General features: G+C 35.3%; 2 protein-coding genes across 10 annotated transcripts in view; one reads left to right on the forward strand and one right to left on the reverse strand.

Annotated features, from left to right (window-relative positions):
• Positions 1-17,598, forward strand: part of Camta (Calmodulin-binding transcription activator) — a 463,871-nt gene that overhangs the window by 23,082 nt on the left and 423,191 nt on the right. The window lies entirely within an intron of this gene.
• LOC143199454 (cilia- and flagella-associated protein 206-like) lies at positions 5,896-17,209 on the reverse strand. The gene is made up of 12 exons (XM_076409289.1): positions 17,083-17,209; positions 16,886-17,033; positions 16,446-16,642; positions 16,251-16,392; positions 13,993-14,170; positions 13,703-13,940; positions 12,408-12,537; positions 7,561-7,812; positions 7,344-7,492; positions 6,494-6,592; positions 6,273-6,411; positions 5,896-6,214 (listed from the first exon to the last, which is right to left on the reverse strand). The coding sequence occupies exons 2-12, from the start codon at positions 17,021-17,023 to the stop codon at positions 6,008-6,010; spliced, it is 1,869 nt and encodes a 622-aa protein (XP_076265404.1). The 5' UTR covers positions 17,024-17,033; positions 17,083-17,209; the 3' UTR covers positions 5,896-6,007.

A 17,598-nucleotide genomic window follows, 5' to 3' on the forward strand; every position in this document is an offset into this window, starting at 1 on the left:
CTACTTCCACAAGAGTAGATGAGTCAGTGTGCATATATATTATACGTTTATGGATATATAAGTTCGGATACATGTGGAGTTGAAGTAAACGTTTCTTTGGTTATAACGTTTTATTTTAAGAGAAAGAAGAGGGAACTTGTTGGATCCATTGTGGTTCAAATGGTACTGCAGAAGTCTCCTTTGACCAACGAGGGTTTATCTGGACTTTACCTATTGTTTAATGTGGGCTCTGAACCACGGTCTTCGGCATTAAGCCTATCGACTGGCGAGTGACAAATTTAGAAATCATCCCATCAGACATCCGGTCTTACCCAGCCTGTTTACTGGCGTCACTCGGATCATTTTCTTTGTCGGATTTTGCACTACTACCTAGGACAATCACAAATGTTAAACAATCACAAACATACATTTACGACCATGCCCCAGAAGGATTCGAACCTGCGACTATCGCAAGAGTAGGTGGACCTTCCTGTCGCGTTTACCACTGCGCTAATCAAGCCGGCTCCAATTATTTAATTTTTTAGTAAAATTTCTTTTTAATTGAATATTATCTTTTATTGAGAGCTGTTTTCTTTTTTTTTCATTTTATTCTTATTGAATCGGCTTTATTAAAAATACACAGATATTAGGAAGTTAAAATAAAGGAAATGGTGACTGAGTTTGATGTTTAAGTTGAAGATAGCAGATTTATTGGAAAAGGCTGGATATTTTTGAATCTATATTTCAACTTACCATCTCACCTATTGTATTTTTAATTATTAATCTGTCCGTGGGCAATAAGTATTATTATATGATTTCCGTTATTCAATATAACTAACCTGACATGTAGAAGATCGCTTTAGTAGTGATCTGCTGTACAACTTATAATCTAAATTTTATTCTAGATATTATTCTAACTTATTCTAGAGATTATTAAATCTCACTCTATATGTCTGTTAATCAGTTCGTACGGTAGTTTGCGTTTGAGCCTACTTTACTGTCATCGCGCTGTGTCATTTAACTGTTTGGCGAGTGCATTGGGATGCACTAATAGTCTTTCAGAGTACTTCGAATCACACTCGTTATGTTAGAGACGTAATATGCGGCATCGACAATGACTCGCAACACATTATTCTTGGAACCTCTGGAGGATAGCTATGTTAGATTTGCTAGTAGTATCCCTCACCTATTTTTTATGGATATTTGGCCAAAACTCATTTTATTCTCCTGATGTGGCTCCGGCTGGTCACTTTTTTCTTTCCAAAAGTCTAACTGACAGTTCGAGACCTCACTGTTCAGTCGATAGAAGACCTACAGGAAAATTCATTGAACGTTTAGTAATGTTTCTTTATAATTAAATATTATCTTTTATTAGGAGCTTCTTTATTCTTTTTTAATATTATTCTCATTGAGAATTATTTTTGGTTTGTACATGATTTTTGTCGTGTTCTTTATTTTATTTATATTCACAATTAATTAATGAGGAATGATTTTTCGTATTTTTCATAATATTCCTGTATAGTCTCTCGTACAGTTTCTACATCAATTAAAGCTTTTTTGGGTAGTTTTTCCTGTCGTGTAACATCCGCCATCGCCATGTTAGATATCCTTTTTCACCGTCATTTATTCTGATCGTAAATAGCGACCGAAATAGTATCACCAACCAATGCAAAGCACGAAAAATTGAGCCACAAAAGAGTAAGGACCTTTATTGCCGAAACCCTCGCTACATATACACACACACAATACGGCTCCGGTAAAAAAATAGATGTATAAAGCTTTTAATCTGGAACAGCGTTGCTGTCGAGGGAAGACAAAAAGTTTGCGTTCTTGGTCGTTTGTTTTTAGATGGGCTACAATTTTGGGACCGGGGGAGTTTTCGCGATACCTCTCGCTCGTTCACGATGATATTTTTATATAATATGCCGGGTTTTTTGTATATTGAACTCGTTTTTTTGTTTTCAATACGTTTTTCTCTATTTTTGTAAGTTCTGTAACATGTAGGGTTCAAAAAGTTTTTAATTGAATTTAATTTTAACGAAAAGAAAATTTTTATTACACTGTGTGACAGTTTGTGGTAACCAGACTGCATAAAGGAATGAAAGGGAGAATAATATCGGAGATAATCTCTAAGTTGGGATCTTCCAGGTAATCAGTTCTTCTTTAATTAGAACATGAAATGGGCTATTATACTATGTGACATTTTTTTGTTCTATAAAATTAAATAAAACAGATTTTTTTGTCAAATTCTACCTACTGAGTACAAAAACTTAAACGGATTTCTTGTAACACGTTCCATTTTAAAGTTATAACAAATTAAAGTAATATCAACAAGTAAAGACAGTACGGAAATTTTAAATTATGTTTATTTATTGGTGTTATAATAATATATATTTTTTTTACAAATAGACAATGAATCAAAATAGCTCAGGTTTAAGTGATCAATAGAAAAAATGAGCAATATGTTTTGAAAGAAAATGATGAAATATTAACTTTTCCTCTTGTGAACAGTAGAATCCTCTTTCATTACAAACCAGCAGTAATCTGCTAACATGTTAGGATTCCATCTTCCTTGATAACGCTCTTCTATCTATTTTATATCTTGGTGAAAGCATTCACCTTCGGATATTAGGGGTTATTAATGCATATATTTTACAATTAATGGTATATAATGCATCGTGGCGAGATTTTTACATTTTTAGATATTTTTATGATCCAATGCACCTTCCGACATATCAAGCCGAAAATAATCGCTTACTAAATGCAATCCCAAGTTTGTTCTGATAAGTACAGGGATTGGATCTTTTGAAAATCCCGCTCAAAGGGATTGTCAACTAATTTATGGTTAATATATATATATATTTATATATATATATATATATATATATATATATATATATATATATATATATATATATATGTATATATGTATATGTATATAAACAGATTTAAGATAAGCGGGACTAAAAGTAGAGACTTCTTCTAGACAGCACACACTAGCGTCCACACCGAAGTGTTAATGGTACTAGTCGATCTCTCATAGGAGTCAGTCTGTATTTTTCGCTGTTAAGGAACTCCTGAAGTTGTGCAGCCCATACGTAGGCCCTAAGCTGGGTGGGAAGTGGACATTTGTCCAACATGTGGTGGATCACTGCAAGGGTAAGGTGACAAATCTCACGAGAGCAGGCTCGATGTCATCAAGTGCCTGTGGAGAAACGACAGTGGCCCAATCTCAATCGATACAGAGCTCAATGGTGACGAAGGGAATGCACGTAAAGAGATACGAATTTTAATTCAATATACGAAGGTTCTCTGGACGCTGAAACTTACTTTACTAATATGCGGATATTCTTAGTACAGTTTGTAGAGTAACCAAATCATTACCAATACTGTTTCAAATATCTCTTCCAATACAATCAATTAATTTGCATCGGGTCCGGCCGGAAAGCTCGCGAGTTCGAAACCCGCGTAGCCTTGGAGCAAACAAACCCATAATTAAAAGCAATCGGCGGCAAATTAATCGGCAATTTATGGAGCGGGCGTGTCGAAAAGCCGCCACCAACTCTTCGACGAGGCCCGCTCTATTTTCCATTAATAACTGAGAGGCGAGCGAGTCGGAGCCCGTCTCCAAAGAGAACAGTTCATATTTGCCCGGCCAAACTTTTAATTTCGATTTTACGTACGCCACCTCGATACATTTAATTACGTTCGTGTTTTTTTCCCCGACGTAAAGGTCAGAGTTGGCGATGTTACTTTCGCGATAATTAAAAAAGCAACGATGAGAAAAACTCCAGGTATGATTGACCGAAGTTTACAATTCTTATCCGTGTTGTTTTCGTCTTCGTGTACCAGTTTCATTATTATTCTCAGTATGAGAATGGTCTGATGTTTTGTTGAAACCGCAGTACTACCAAATTTAGCTAGAAATAATATATATGATTATCTATATATTAATCGGCTTAACGAAAGTTTTGCCTCCCTTTTTTAACCAACTTCAGAAAACAAGGAGGTTCTATATTCTGTATATGTCTATATATATATATATATATATATATATATATATATATATATATATTTATGTATATTCGTCGATTCTGAGGTGGTAATTGGAACCAACTGAGGATCTGATAGTGGAATCCGGGGAAATCGAGCGAAACCTTCAAATTTTAAAGGCACGTACAAAGTTTTCACATACTTTTACCTAAAATAATCAGATATCTGGGTATACTGTTATTGCTTGAACTGATGTGACGGAAAATCGGAAGTCGTTCAGTTTAAAAGCCAAACACTAACCAAATCATATGAGAAGCCGTAGAAATATTGCAGGCAACTGCTTCTACGGTGTAGTGATTAGAGCGCTCGGCTCTCATGCGGTGGTCGCCAAGTCAGTTCCCTGAGGGGGCAACTTTTTGTTGTTGTTCTAGTTTGGTTAGAACATTTGTCAAATCACCAAGGCTAGGTATCGGAACCCGGGGGGTGAAGCGCTCGTTATTTCCAATCATTGTTTCTTTATTTTTATTTTCTTCATGCACCTTTACTAGTCTTACCTATTGCAATACTTAATAAAATAACTGGGTTTTAATTAAATTTTATTGAGTAAATATCTAACACAAAAAGAGAAAAATAAAAAATTTTTAACGAACAAATTGAACCGACTTTAAAAAATAAATAAGGAACTATAATAGGAAGGCATAAATAATAAATTAGGAATAAATAAGGAAAAAAATAAAGAAGGAAAGTAAAAAATAACCAAACTTAAATTTTTAACACAAAAAAAGCGTTTTAAAACAAAATATGTACATAATAATTGTTGTAATAACTATATAAAAATAAACAAAAACCCTATTTTAACCTATCTACTACACGTATTTTTTATTCTACTATATACACAAAATTTAGCTTAATACCTAATAGCCACTACCTTAATATCTACTAGCTAAACCTATTTATCTTTTTTACAATACTGTTTTAACTACTACCAATTGATTGCTTTGAATTTATAGAATAGATTTTTTAGACAGCAAGAGTATTTGGTTTACCGTCATGACATTGAGAGTCTAAAGAAGCCTTTTTGCGGTAAAATTGTATATCGAAACATTGGCTTTGGCTCGTTAAAAGTTACTATTTGGGACATTATATTTACATAGTGAATCGTTTCTTGCAAAACCTCAACCATAAATTATCCAGCATTCACCGTTTTTCCTTGAAAAATTCCGTGTGTTCAAAAACGTCCAATATTTTGTACGAATAAAACATATGCGAATATAATAATATAGTTCAGTTAAAGGAATGCGTATCATATTCACACACATTATGAGACAAAAAATCCGACGGTGTTTATATTCATAGTTATTTTACAATTCAAATTTATGTACCGATGTTTCCGTTAGACGACAATTAAGAATACGGTAACGTTAAAATGGCGTGGTTTTACTGTAGAGGGCGTGACATAAAACTCTCTATCGATTTCTAATTTGGTCTTATTTGCTCTTTGATTGTTAACACTTCCGTGTTGGAGCAATTTATTAGCTTTTGTTGTCAAGAATTCTGTTTCTATTGTTAGAATATATATATATATATATATATATATATATATATATATATATATATATATATATATAATATTTTTGTTTCTATTTATATAATCGTCTAGCAATTTTTCTTATTTATAAGTTCTTATAAAGCTTGTATTGTAGTATCGTTATATGATGACAGGCTTTAATATTCATTATGTGTCGAAGTGTCGAGTCATGGCCTGTTTAGGAAGTGCGTCGCTTCTCATGAAGATGCCAAAAATGGGTTGGATAGCCTGAAAAACCGTTGTTTGGTGCCGGCTAGCGATGGATAATACATTGGATAAGATACATCGCATCGATTTTTTACGGTGAAGCTTCAAGTTCAAAAAATCCTTTAAAACTCATTTATAGGCCCAATATTTATTGGCATATGTTAAACAACTTTATAAAAGTTTGGAAACTATATTCACATGGATACATCTTAACGCTTAATTTATTCATATTACACCAAGTCATCTTAGATTTATATCCCAGAATTTGTCATCTTTTCTACCTCTCAAACCATATATGAATCTGACGGGTTTCTGCGTGTTGGTATGGGCGTTGACACCAGTTTGTGTTTGACAGGAGTCCATTCGATACGTCTGTGTACATGAGGATATTTGCGCTAGCGTTTTATTCGTCATACTGGTTATATTCTTCAAGCGCTTTTGCTGTTCCTTGAATATAAAGAAAACAAGATGAATTCACGTTAATATTTTGACGGAATGGTGTTACCGCTCTCAGGAGAGCTGCTCTCTTTTGCCATACGTTCCAGTAATACTTCTTGACAATTTTGGTTTCGTAGAAGTGAGTATCGGTCTGAGATCCTTGTGACACCGCTACTATTTCTTCTTCTTCATCATCCTCCATCCATCTATAGTATGAATATTATTAATATTTGATTGCTATTTGTGTAAGACATATTATTATGTAATTGTGAAGCTTATCATACTTACTCTTTAAAATCGATATGCTCCTGTAGCAACTCCCTCATTTCCAGGAATTCTATTAGCTGAATTTGCCGTCTGGCTACCAGAATTACTCTCATGATATGTCTATAATCGGTATAATTATTAGAGTTATGATACACCATAGTATTCTTTCATAGCTTTCATCTGCGCGCCTAATTAACAGGTCAATTGAAAAGTCCCCCGCCTACCATAGTAATACAAATGTTTTTGGCAAAACCAGTATTTTATTTAACATAACATAGTGTCTGTTATTTCATTCAGTTTCAATTTACAGACATTCAAATTCATTTTGTCGATTTTTTAAATGTTTTCGTCGGTAACAACCTCTTTTGGCTGTCCACTGCGTTCTCCGTCTTTGGTGCTCATTTCACCACGTCTAAACTTAACATACCAATCCTTGATAGTTGATTTTCCTGAAGCAGTGTCCGGAAACTCAGAATCAAGCCAAGTTTTCGCTTTAACTGTATTTTTCCCAAGTTACCACTAATTGAATGCAAGCAAAAATTACAATTAATTTTAATTTTAATTTTTAAACAATGCTGCACTTCTTTACTTTATCTAATATTAATAGATAATTTAATCATTTCAACACACCCTTCCCTATGTAAGGCATAATGAAAAGGCACGCTAAATAACAAACATGGCACTATAGAAATGAAATGAATCAATCAAATGCCTTCACGGCTATTAGCGTAGTGACTAAAACAAGTAATAAGCTCAAACTAGTGACATCTAGATATTGGACGTCGTGATACCTTTCTCAAAATTTTCCTATAAAGTTAAATCTCTTTTTTCTCTATCACTATACTTTTGTTTATTAAATAAATTGACTTACTCTTGTGGATTTTGTATAAAGGCATTTGCCGCAATTTTTGAGGAGAACCCATAGTATTTCTTCTTGTATTCGACTACGCCTAGTCCAATGTTAGCTTGTATCAAGGCACCATGCGCGTTAATCAATATCCAGGGACAGTAACCGTGAAACTGCGATTATTTAACGAGAACCAAGATTCATTTTGAGTTATTTCGCCAAGAAAACGAAAAATTCGTACCTCCAGATCGTTCTTTTTAAATTCGTTTGTGACTATGTGAACCTTTATGTCAGGATTGGGCACGTCCACCAGCAGTATCTGGTCGTGAGCTAAGAGCCAGTCTTCTAGTTTATTCGTTTCACTTTCTGGTACGGAGAACGGTAGCTTGTACACCATATTCACCAGGAGACTGTAGATCCTGCACAATTCCTGAATTCGGATGATGAGATTTTGGATTTCCTTCCATATTTGGGACAGTTGTAGGAAATACGGCTAAAATTGATTGAGCTATTATATATAATTATCTTCTATCCAGCCGCTTCGCTGAGCACTGGATAAAAGTTCTTTGTTGAACCTAGTTGTAAAATATGAACAAAATATTTGATTTTAAAACAATAATAAGGACAAATTTAAAATTTGAATGTATTGATTTCGTGTAATATAGCTGAGAGTAACGTTTTGCTGGGGGTAACATAAATAAAATATTATTCGTGGATTTTAAACATGGAATTTAAAGTATTTCTTCGTTCATTCCGAAAAACATTATTTAAAAACATGCATTATATTTCTATTAGAAAGGATCAAAGGTTTAGGGTACGGATATAACACATTTCTAAATGCTCCTGCCATTTTAAATCACAAAAACATATACAGGGCAACTTATTTCGTATTCTTCCAATTTTATCATTTGAATAGTCAATAACTTTTCTATGTACTTCATGCTGGCTATAGGGTATATCTTCTAAGAGTTTCTCTAGATTCTTTAGTGCGATTTTGATAATATTTTAATTAAGTTAAAACAATTGGTTATTCCTTACTGCACCTTTAGATCTCCTCCTTTGTTTTTGCTCTTGACTGAATGTATTAATTTAGTTACACATGATTTAAACCATTAAAAAACCGCCCGTGAAGAAGTTTCTAGTCAAACCCACCAGTTCAGTGTCAGATTATCAGCTTTATTCGATGGACTTTGTGCCATCTATGAAATCAAATTGCGGTACGTTATTTAATATCCAACGTTTTTAAGTTAAACAGTCCAGAACGAACTGGTTTAAAAGGAACTCCAAAATAATATTAATGATGTTATGAATGCATTTTTTAAACTTCAGATCGTAAACTAATTTTGAAAGATTTGTTATACGTTTAGATTATCTACATTATTAGTCTCGGCAAGACCCACATCTTAGTTTTCTGGTATCTTCGTAAGAATTGAAGCATTGCAGACTAGGTGGCATTATGATTTCATGGTTGGTACAAGTTGAAGTTTCAAACTTTGCCATTCAGTTGCCTGTTGGTCAGTCTAATGTTTGAGAAAGATTGGAGAATCATTAGAATTCACATCGAAAACCTCCTGCAGGCTTATACTTTTCAGGGTGTTATTTTCTTTCCCGCATATTTGATTTTGGCCTTTTCAGCTTTTTTTGAATTATATTTTAAAATTATCGGTTTAGTAACTAGCATAGCGTGAGTTTCGAAATCCTATCCTTCGAGAGTGTATTATATCCTGTCGACTGGTGACCAATTCAGAAACCACCTCAAAATATTCCGCTATTTCCCCGCTTTGTAGTCACCGACATGGCTTGAATAATTTTCACTTTTATTCCTTATACAATACTACGACTATCGTAGGTTTATGAGAGGGTTCCTTGCGTCCTAATTTGTGTTCATGCCCCAGATTTGTTTCAGCGGTAACAATTTGACTACCAAAATATAATTTATGCTCAGTTTTATTTATAATTCAAGTTCAAGTTTAACTCTTTGTCATTTAGTTTGCCTATTGGTCAATTTAGGGTTGAAGAAATATTGGATAACCGTTAGAGTTTACATCGTAAACTTTGTAGGCACATTTTTGATTTTATTTTTTGAACATTTGGGATTTTATTTGTATCTGTAGACCAATATGTATGATTGTTAGCTGATAGTGTGGTGTATAATGTAATGTTGGTTGATAGCTTGTGAGAGCTGTTTTCATTTTGTAGTGATTTACTTGGATTCTTGTTGATCTGATTTGATCTTCGATTATAAATTTATAACCGTAATAATTTAGGAGTTGTATTCTATCTCTGTATTGTATTGAAAACATTCTAAACCATTTACATAACACTGGATACCAAAAAAAAGCTTGATACATGAATGTGCGATGTAAATACGAATTAAACATTTGAAATTTGATAGGTGTGACCACATTTCGAGTTAACAATATGCCCAACTAAATAAATATCCTCCCCCTTCTCTTTAAACGGTCCGATAAGGCAGCATCGTTGCTATCCCCTGTTTATAGTCGAAAGGTACTTAATATTCATCAAAGGATTTAACCGGGTTATTAAACGTGACTAGGTTATGGTCGAGGGATGATTAGTTATTCCACAGGACACTGAGTTCTAGTGGACAATAGATTTTTGAGCGAAATCGCCCGATATTAAATTATTCCCAGATACGCGTGATTGTTCCACCGGAAAACATCGTTCGGAATTTTAAGGGTTTTCGCCACGGTTACGGGCCGCTTCTTCAGTTCTCGCGGGGGCAATTATTTATTTTCGCGTAGTCGCTGTTGAATTAAATAGAAACGAATTATGATATTTTACTTATTGTTACATTTTATGGCTATATTTCCAATGCGACAAAACCTTAGCACACTAAACATTTTTCGTTATAACATTAATAAAATTATATTTCTAGCTGTTAACACATAGATGGCGCTACTAGAATTAAATCCATATGTTTTTTAGTTAGCTCTAACCCTCAAAAGATGCTTGTTTAAATTTGACAGCTGTCGGATCGTTAGCTTGTGAATTATAGCATTTTGAGTGAAGTAACTTTTGTTATTGTGAAAAAAATTAAAAAAACTGCCCCAGGAAAGTCAATCATCAAGGATTGGTACGCTAAGTTTAAAAGTGGTGAAATGAGCACCGAGGATGGTGAACGCAGTGGACACCCAAAAGAGGTTGTTACCAACGAAAACATCACGAAACAACGACGAAGACACTCTAAAGATATCAACTGAACGTGTACATCATATCATTCACGAATATTTGGGTATTGAGGAAGCTCTGTGCAAAGTGGGTGCCGCGCGAGCTCACTTTTGATCAAAAACAAGGACGAGTTGATGATTCGGAGCAGTGTCTTGGCAGAGTTTTTACGTCGATATGTGACAACGGATAAACATAGCTCCATCATTTCTCTCCGAAGTCCAATCGACAGTCATCCGAGTGGACTGCAACGATGAACCCGCTCCAAAACGTCTGTATTTTGGGATGTGCATGGAATAATTTTCATTGACTACCTTGAAAAATGAAGGACCATCAATAGCGACTATTTCATAGCGTTATTGGACCGTTTGAAGGACGAAATCGCGAAAAAACGGTCGAATTTGAAGTAAGGGAAAGTGCTGCTTCACCAAGACAATGTCACAACCGTATCACAAGTCAGTGAAAACGATGGCAAATCCATGAATTGGGCTTCGAATTGCTTTCTCACCCACCGTATTCTCCAGATCTGACCCCCAGCGACTATTTCCTGTTCTCAGATCGCCGAAACTGAGGCCTATTTTGAAGCAAGGGGCAAATCGTACTACAAACATGGTATCGAAAAGTTGGAGGATAGCTATAATCAGTGTATCGATCATCCTTGAAGGGAATTATGTTTAATAAAAAACTCAATTTTGCCAAAAAAAAGTGTTTTATTATGGCAGGCCGGTGATTTTTCAATTGATCTGCTCTGTAGATTACATGATTGAAGATGGTTAGTCATGGTAATTTTGTAAACATTATAAACGGCGTGACAAAACTACAGCATACTTAGGTAAAAATCTCTTGCAACTTTAGCACACCACACATTTTCATTACAACTGTTTAATAAAAAATAAATGTTTAGGTTTTGTGCAGATTGTACGATTAAAGAGGGTTAGTCGTGGTATTGTTGAAATCATTATAAACGAACAGCTATTCTAAAGCAACTATATTCCTTCCAATAAAAGAGCCAATGCACGTCATCAAAATTTATAATTCAACGTTGTCGCACCAATTTTTTTTCACTTATTTTAACTCTGACAACAAAATACTAACATAAATAAAATAGTGAACCAAAAAGAACCCTTAAAATATGATTTTTTTTAACATTATAGTACATCTAATGCATATTTATTGAAGGACTTCAACTACAGCTACAGTAACTGGTAGGATAGTTCAACGGTGTCGACCAGTACCAAGACAAATCGAATTTTATAGACCAATTGGTTACATGTTTGGGCTCATCAGACTTTATTCTGTCTGTTTTAGCTAGGGTAATACCAGTAAGCAAAATGATAAGGAAAATTGCTTCGAGTTTAAAAGGGATCTTACGTCTTTATGAACTGAATTTGGCAATGTGTATACTGTTTTATTAGAAGGATTATAGTTATTTTCGTGTAACCGATTTTTTAATTTTACTTATTAAATCACATCAATCAGCGACAACACTTTAGCACAATAATTTTTCGTCGAAGGAAGCAATATTCCTTCTGAAATCTCGGGTTTCACTGAAGTATTACTAGAGATACGTGACTTTCAGGCCATCTATCTGGAAAAACCGAAACTACTTTTCTCCGGCGTCATATTTTTTCGCAGACCCAATACGTTTTCCAGATATTGCGAGTAATAGAGTCATAAAGTAACCAGTTGAGTCGATCGGAAGGGGGAGAGAGAAATATGGGGAGCTGTACAGGGAGCGCCCTTTTACGCGGCGACATAAAGATTTTAAATCGCCGTCGCATGCCACCAGAACTGGCATTTAACACGAGCCTTAACATTTGGATGCCGTTATAATCGCTGTAAACTGTGGCCAGGTCGGTTGTCGTGCGCCATGATGTGTGGCGGATCGATTATACTTACGAACACATGCGTGACGTTCATGTAGAAATTGGGGACGACGATCTTGTTAAGCCTTTGGATCACCAGGTTGTACTCGTCCACCGTGGCCTTCCTCTGTTCGTCTATGGTCTTCGCTTCTTGGAGTAGATCTCTGGAATATTAGGACATTTTAGTTACTACAATATATGTTATGACGTATGGACGGCCTTTGTTGGTCATTTGAGTAATACTGTTTCTACGCAAATATCCCTGAAGCAAATCAAGTTTTGGTTTTAAGACAGATTTCAATAGTTTACAAGCTGAGCTACTACAATCCGACCACAAAACATATATATATATATATATATATATATATATATATATATATATATATATATATATATATAAATAGATTGGCAACTTAAATGAGATTTCTTATGATTTCCTACATGAAGTTTTCGCATAGGAAGGTTTATTCTTTGCTTTTCAGGCTGACCGGATGATTATAGACCCAAAAAGTCTTTTTTTAAATCTACATGTGTTTTAGGTTCTTAGAAGAACCGTTAATGTTTTAACGACGATTCGGGAAAATCTCATTTGCCATCTTCAGGTCTTGCTTTCTTGTGTTGTACTTCTCGTTGTACGAGTTGATATGTCTTTTGCTCCAAGTACGAAATTCTTTTATTTGATCTGTCTCCGCTCAGTTTACATCAGTTATTTACAATATCCATTACTTCAGTATCTCTTAGGTCGTCTTCTAGTTCTTCAGCGTATTCCTGCTGATGTTTTCTTTTTTTTTGCTGTTTTTCGGATTTATTTTAGATAAACGTATAGATGTTATATATTTTATATACGGTGGGGCAAAAGGCCTGCTATCATTTTTTTGCCATTGCGTGCCCTCTTAGTTTTGTGACGTTTCACTTAGTTTCGCTTTAACCATTGTGTTGCGTAGATGTACAATTTTATTATGGATAAATATACGCCACAAGAACGAGCAGAAATAGTGACGATATTTATTGAAAATAATCGTTCCATTATTGCCGCCCAGCGGAAATTGGATAAAAAATATCCGATTAGTCCAGTGCCTTACAAAACCAGAATTTATCGTTTATCTTCGTCTATTATCTTCGTCTGTGGTATTCATCACCATTCATTTTTTCAATAAATAAACAACCGCAGTTTTTTTTGGGCATATCTCGTATTATTTATGAGTCAGTCGGACAATAAGGCGCGTCAATTACGCAACTCACCATACCTATTATTGCCTCTAATAATATCTCCTCTTGTTTATTTATGAAAAGGGATAAAAGTAAAAGGCAGCAGTAACTTTTTATTACCTAGACGATTTGATCCATTGTCTATACACAACTATTAATTCCTTCACTTGAATCCACAGCGACTTCACTTTTGGTTCTGGCAGAAGAGTTTCCAGCAGGTGCTCGCCCCTCACCATCCTGATACGAATGTGATTCTGCATGAACTTACTCAGCACTTTGCTCCTGTAAATGGACTGGTCTAGGCACGACTGTATTTTCCATAGTACTATGTCGATGTTGCGCTTTAATATTTCCGGCACTGGAACGAACAGTTCTCATCGGGTGGCGTTATTTTCTATAAAAAAACTTACGATTTTTGATGAGATGGCCTCCCTTTTTGCAAGACCTGTTGTACAGACGTATTCCCGTGGTGAGATCGACCAAGCTCTTCACCAGCTCCTGTTTGATGTGGTTGGAGACGGTCGGGAATACTTCCATTTCTTGTTGGTCGACGATGCTTCGAACCACTTGTAAAGCTTCCTTATACACCTAAAATATAAAATGTCAGTTGTAAAAAATAGTGTTTGGTGCATTTTGAGTTTTTTCTAAGTTCAAAACTTTGCTTCTTAGAACAATATTATTGATTTGTTGTTCTCTTCGGTAAAAATATAACCAAAATTTCATATCGTAATGTTCGTGTTCCTTTTTCATGAACTTTCATTGAACAAGTTAGTAGAAGTGTTCTAGGAAATGTAGCACAAGCCAACATGACGTGACTCCATTTATCTAACGAATCTCAAAAGATGCGTGTATGAATTTGACAGCCGTCGGATTATTAGTTTTTGAATTATAGCATTTTGAGTGAAGCAACTTTTTTTATTGTGAAAAAAACGGATAAAAAAAATTTCGCGTGTTGTTAAAATATTGATTTTTGAAAGAAAAAAATACAGTTGAAGCAAAAACTTGGCTTGATACCAAATTTCCGGACACTGCCCCAGGAAAATCAATCATCAAGGATTGGTATGCTAAGTTTAGACGTGGTGAAGTGAGCACCGAAGACGATGAACGCAGTGGACGCCCAAAAGAGGTTGTTACCGACGAAACAATTTAAAAAATCCACAAAATGACTTTGAATGACCGTAAATTGAAATTGAATGAAATATCAGACACTCTAAAGGTATCAGCTGAACGTGTATATCATATCATTCACGAATATTTGGATATTAGAAAGCAATGTGTAAAGTGGGTGCCGCGCGAGTTCACTTTTGACCAAAAACAACGACGAGTTGATGATTCGGAGCAGTGTTTGAAGATGATCAAAACCCGAGTTTTTGCGTCGATATATGACAATGGATGAAACATGGCTCCAAGTCCAATCGACAATCATCCGAGTGGACTGCACACGATGAACCCGCTCCAAAGCGTGGGAAAACAATCGGCTGGCAAGGTTATGGCGTCTGTATTTTGGGATGCGCATGGAATAATTTTAATTGGCTACCTTGAAAAAGGAAGGACCATCAATAGCGACTATTACATAACGTTATTGGACCGTTTGAAGGACGATATCGCCGGAAAACAGCCGCATTTGAAGAAAAAGAAAGTGCTGCTTCACCAAGACAATGCACCATGTCAAAAATACATGAATTGGGCTTCAAATTGCTTCCTCATCCACCGTATTCTCCAGATCTGGCCCTCAGCGACTATTTACTGTTCTCAGATCTCAAGACAATGCTCGCTGAGAAGAAATTTTCGTCGAATGAAGAGGTGATCGACGATATTGAAGTCTATTTTGAAGCAAAGGACAAATCGTACTACAAAAATGGTATGGAAAAGTTGGAGGCTCGCTATAACCAGTGTATCACTCTTGAAGGGAATTATGTTGAATAAAAAAAACTAATTTTGCCAAAAAAGTGTGTTCTACTATGGTAGGCCGGAGACTTTTCAATTGATTTTCATTTGAATATTTAGTCGAAGATAAGTCATATTTGGTAGAATATCTCTTATTGAATAAATCTCAAGAAAGCATTTTTGAAGAATCCGTAATGCACTTATTCCATCCGCGTGAGAAGTTTCTAGCTGGAGGAATCTTTCCTGTAATTCTGAACAAATCGGGATAAAACACCAACAACCCCAGGAAGGAGTTTCAGCGATAAAACACGATTCATCCACAGCGTGAATGAGGGTAAGAAATAGAACAAAAATGGATTAAGATCACAGTAGTCAGAAGCATTAGAATTAAGAAGAAAGAAAAAGTCAACAACAATAATCAAGAACAGAAACCAAATAGTTAATTGTAAAGAAACAGACTAGAAAACTAGAACAGTAGAATTCCTATATAGTTGTTTGTTTACCAGACATACGATTTAGTAATTTTTTAAAATTCATTTCATAATTCTTTTCACCATACGTACCGATTTTATAATATTGCTATTTTACCTCTTTTATTTTATATATTTGTTACATTATTCGTTTAAATAAATAAACTCATTCTTTCCTTACAACTCAGCGCCATCGATTGTAAATCCTTTAAAAGTAATTCACAGTTTTAGGACTTTTTGAAACAATTTTTTTAGGAAGACCGGAAATTACTTTTTTCTAACTTATCTTAACATTTCAGGTTCATACTTACAATTTTGTCTTCGGGATTGCCTAGACCCGAAGCTAGAATCGTATAAATCGATATTTGTCGGTACAGCTTGTCGACCGTGCACGTTTTGTCCTGCTCCGTGATATTCATCAGGAACGGGAACAGCTTCTTCTCGGCTTTCTCCCTGAAATATATGTTATCAACGCGATATCGGAGGAGGTTTTGGTCGAAATAAACCGGTAGTATTGGACGGCTTTGTCCACTGTCTTGAAGTAGTTCGAGATGACATACTGAATCTTAAGCGTGACTACCTGACGATTGTTTTTGTCGCTCAGTTTGTTGACGGCGTATTTTATGAAAGCGTGGGTCGCCTCTCTGTTGGTGATGTTTTCCTCCACTATACCCCTACTTGGCTCCAGTTTACATAGCTCTATCTAGAAAAGTTGATGATTGTTAGTACTATGGAAATAATTTACATTGTATAATGGATTGTTTGAGGCGTGTGGAATATCTGATATCAGAAAAGTCTAAATCTGGCACATAAGCGGGATATACTGTTATCAAAATAGTAGTGACATTTTTGAAAAAAAATCCCTTAGAATCAATCGAGAATCCCTACATCATAGTTGGAGAGCGGGGGTTTGAATAGTGTATCATAAATCAGCTTATTTATTTACATAGTACGTGACGAAGTCTTCGGAAACTTTGATGCCTTTGTTTTTGCACTCTCGCATTATCTCGGTGAGTACATTTCGCACTATATTGCTGCTGCTGTCGATCAGTTTTCCCTTGTGGAATTGCGGAGCGTTGAACATTTTTATCGATCTACAAGATATCGGTCATCATGAACATATTAAGTGTTGCGTTGGCTTACATTTATCCAGGTTCTGCCCGGATCTTGGAAGACTGAGAATTTAACGGTAGTTCCCGTAATTTTGAGGCATTAACATTTATTACCCCTTAATCCCCCAATAACTCGGAAAAGAACTTTACATAATTATACTACAGTCACTGTTTTTTGACTTTTAGTGACATCATATATTTTTATGTCTCGAAACAATGGGTTCACCTAAAATCACCTATGAAGATGACATAGAATGCGATCTCCAATGTGTAAAGTTGTAGCCAGGCTTTGTCCGTTCTAGTATATTTACCGCAGGAGGAAATTTAAAAAATAGGATTGTTTCATTATATTTTAACAATGTTGCGTCTTTTTTGCCAACGAGTGTTTCTCTGGACTGAACCTACTGTTTAACGTGGGTTCCGAGTCAAGGTCCTTGGCATTAGGCCTACTAGGCTAGTGACCAACTTAGAGACCATCCCAGAAGACTCTAAGACAACCGGTCTTACCCAATCTGGTTACTAGCGTGACTGCCTATAAAGACATTTA

This window comes from Rhynchophorus ferrugineus, unplaced genomic scaffold (assembly GCF_030347505.1).
Source record: "Rhynchophorus ferrugineus isolate W39M unplaced genomic scaffold, kcgeb_rfMv2 rfM7, whole genome shotgun sequence".
Lineage (NCBI taxonomy): Eukaryota > Metazoa > Arthropoda > Insecta > Coleoptera > Curculionidae > Rhynchophorus > Rhynchophorus ferrugineus.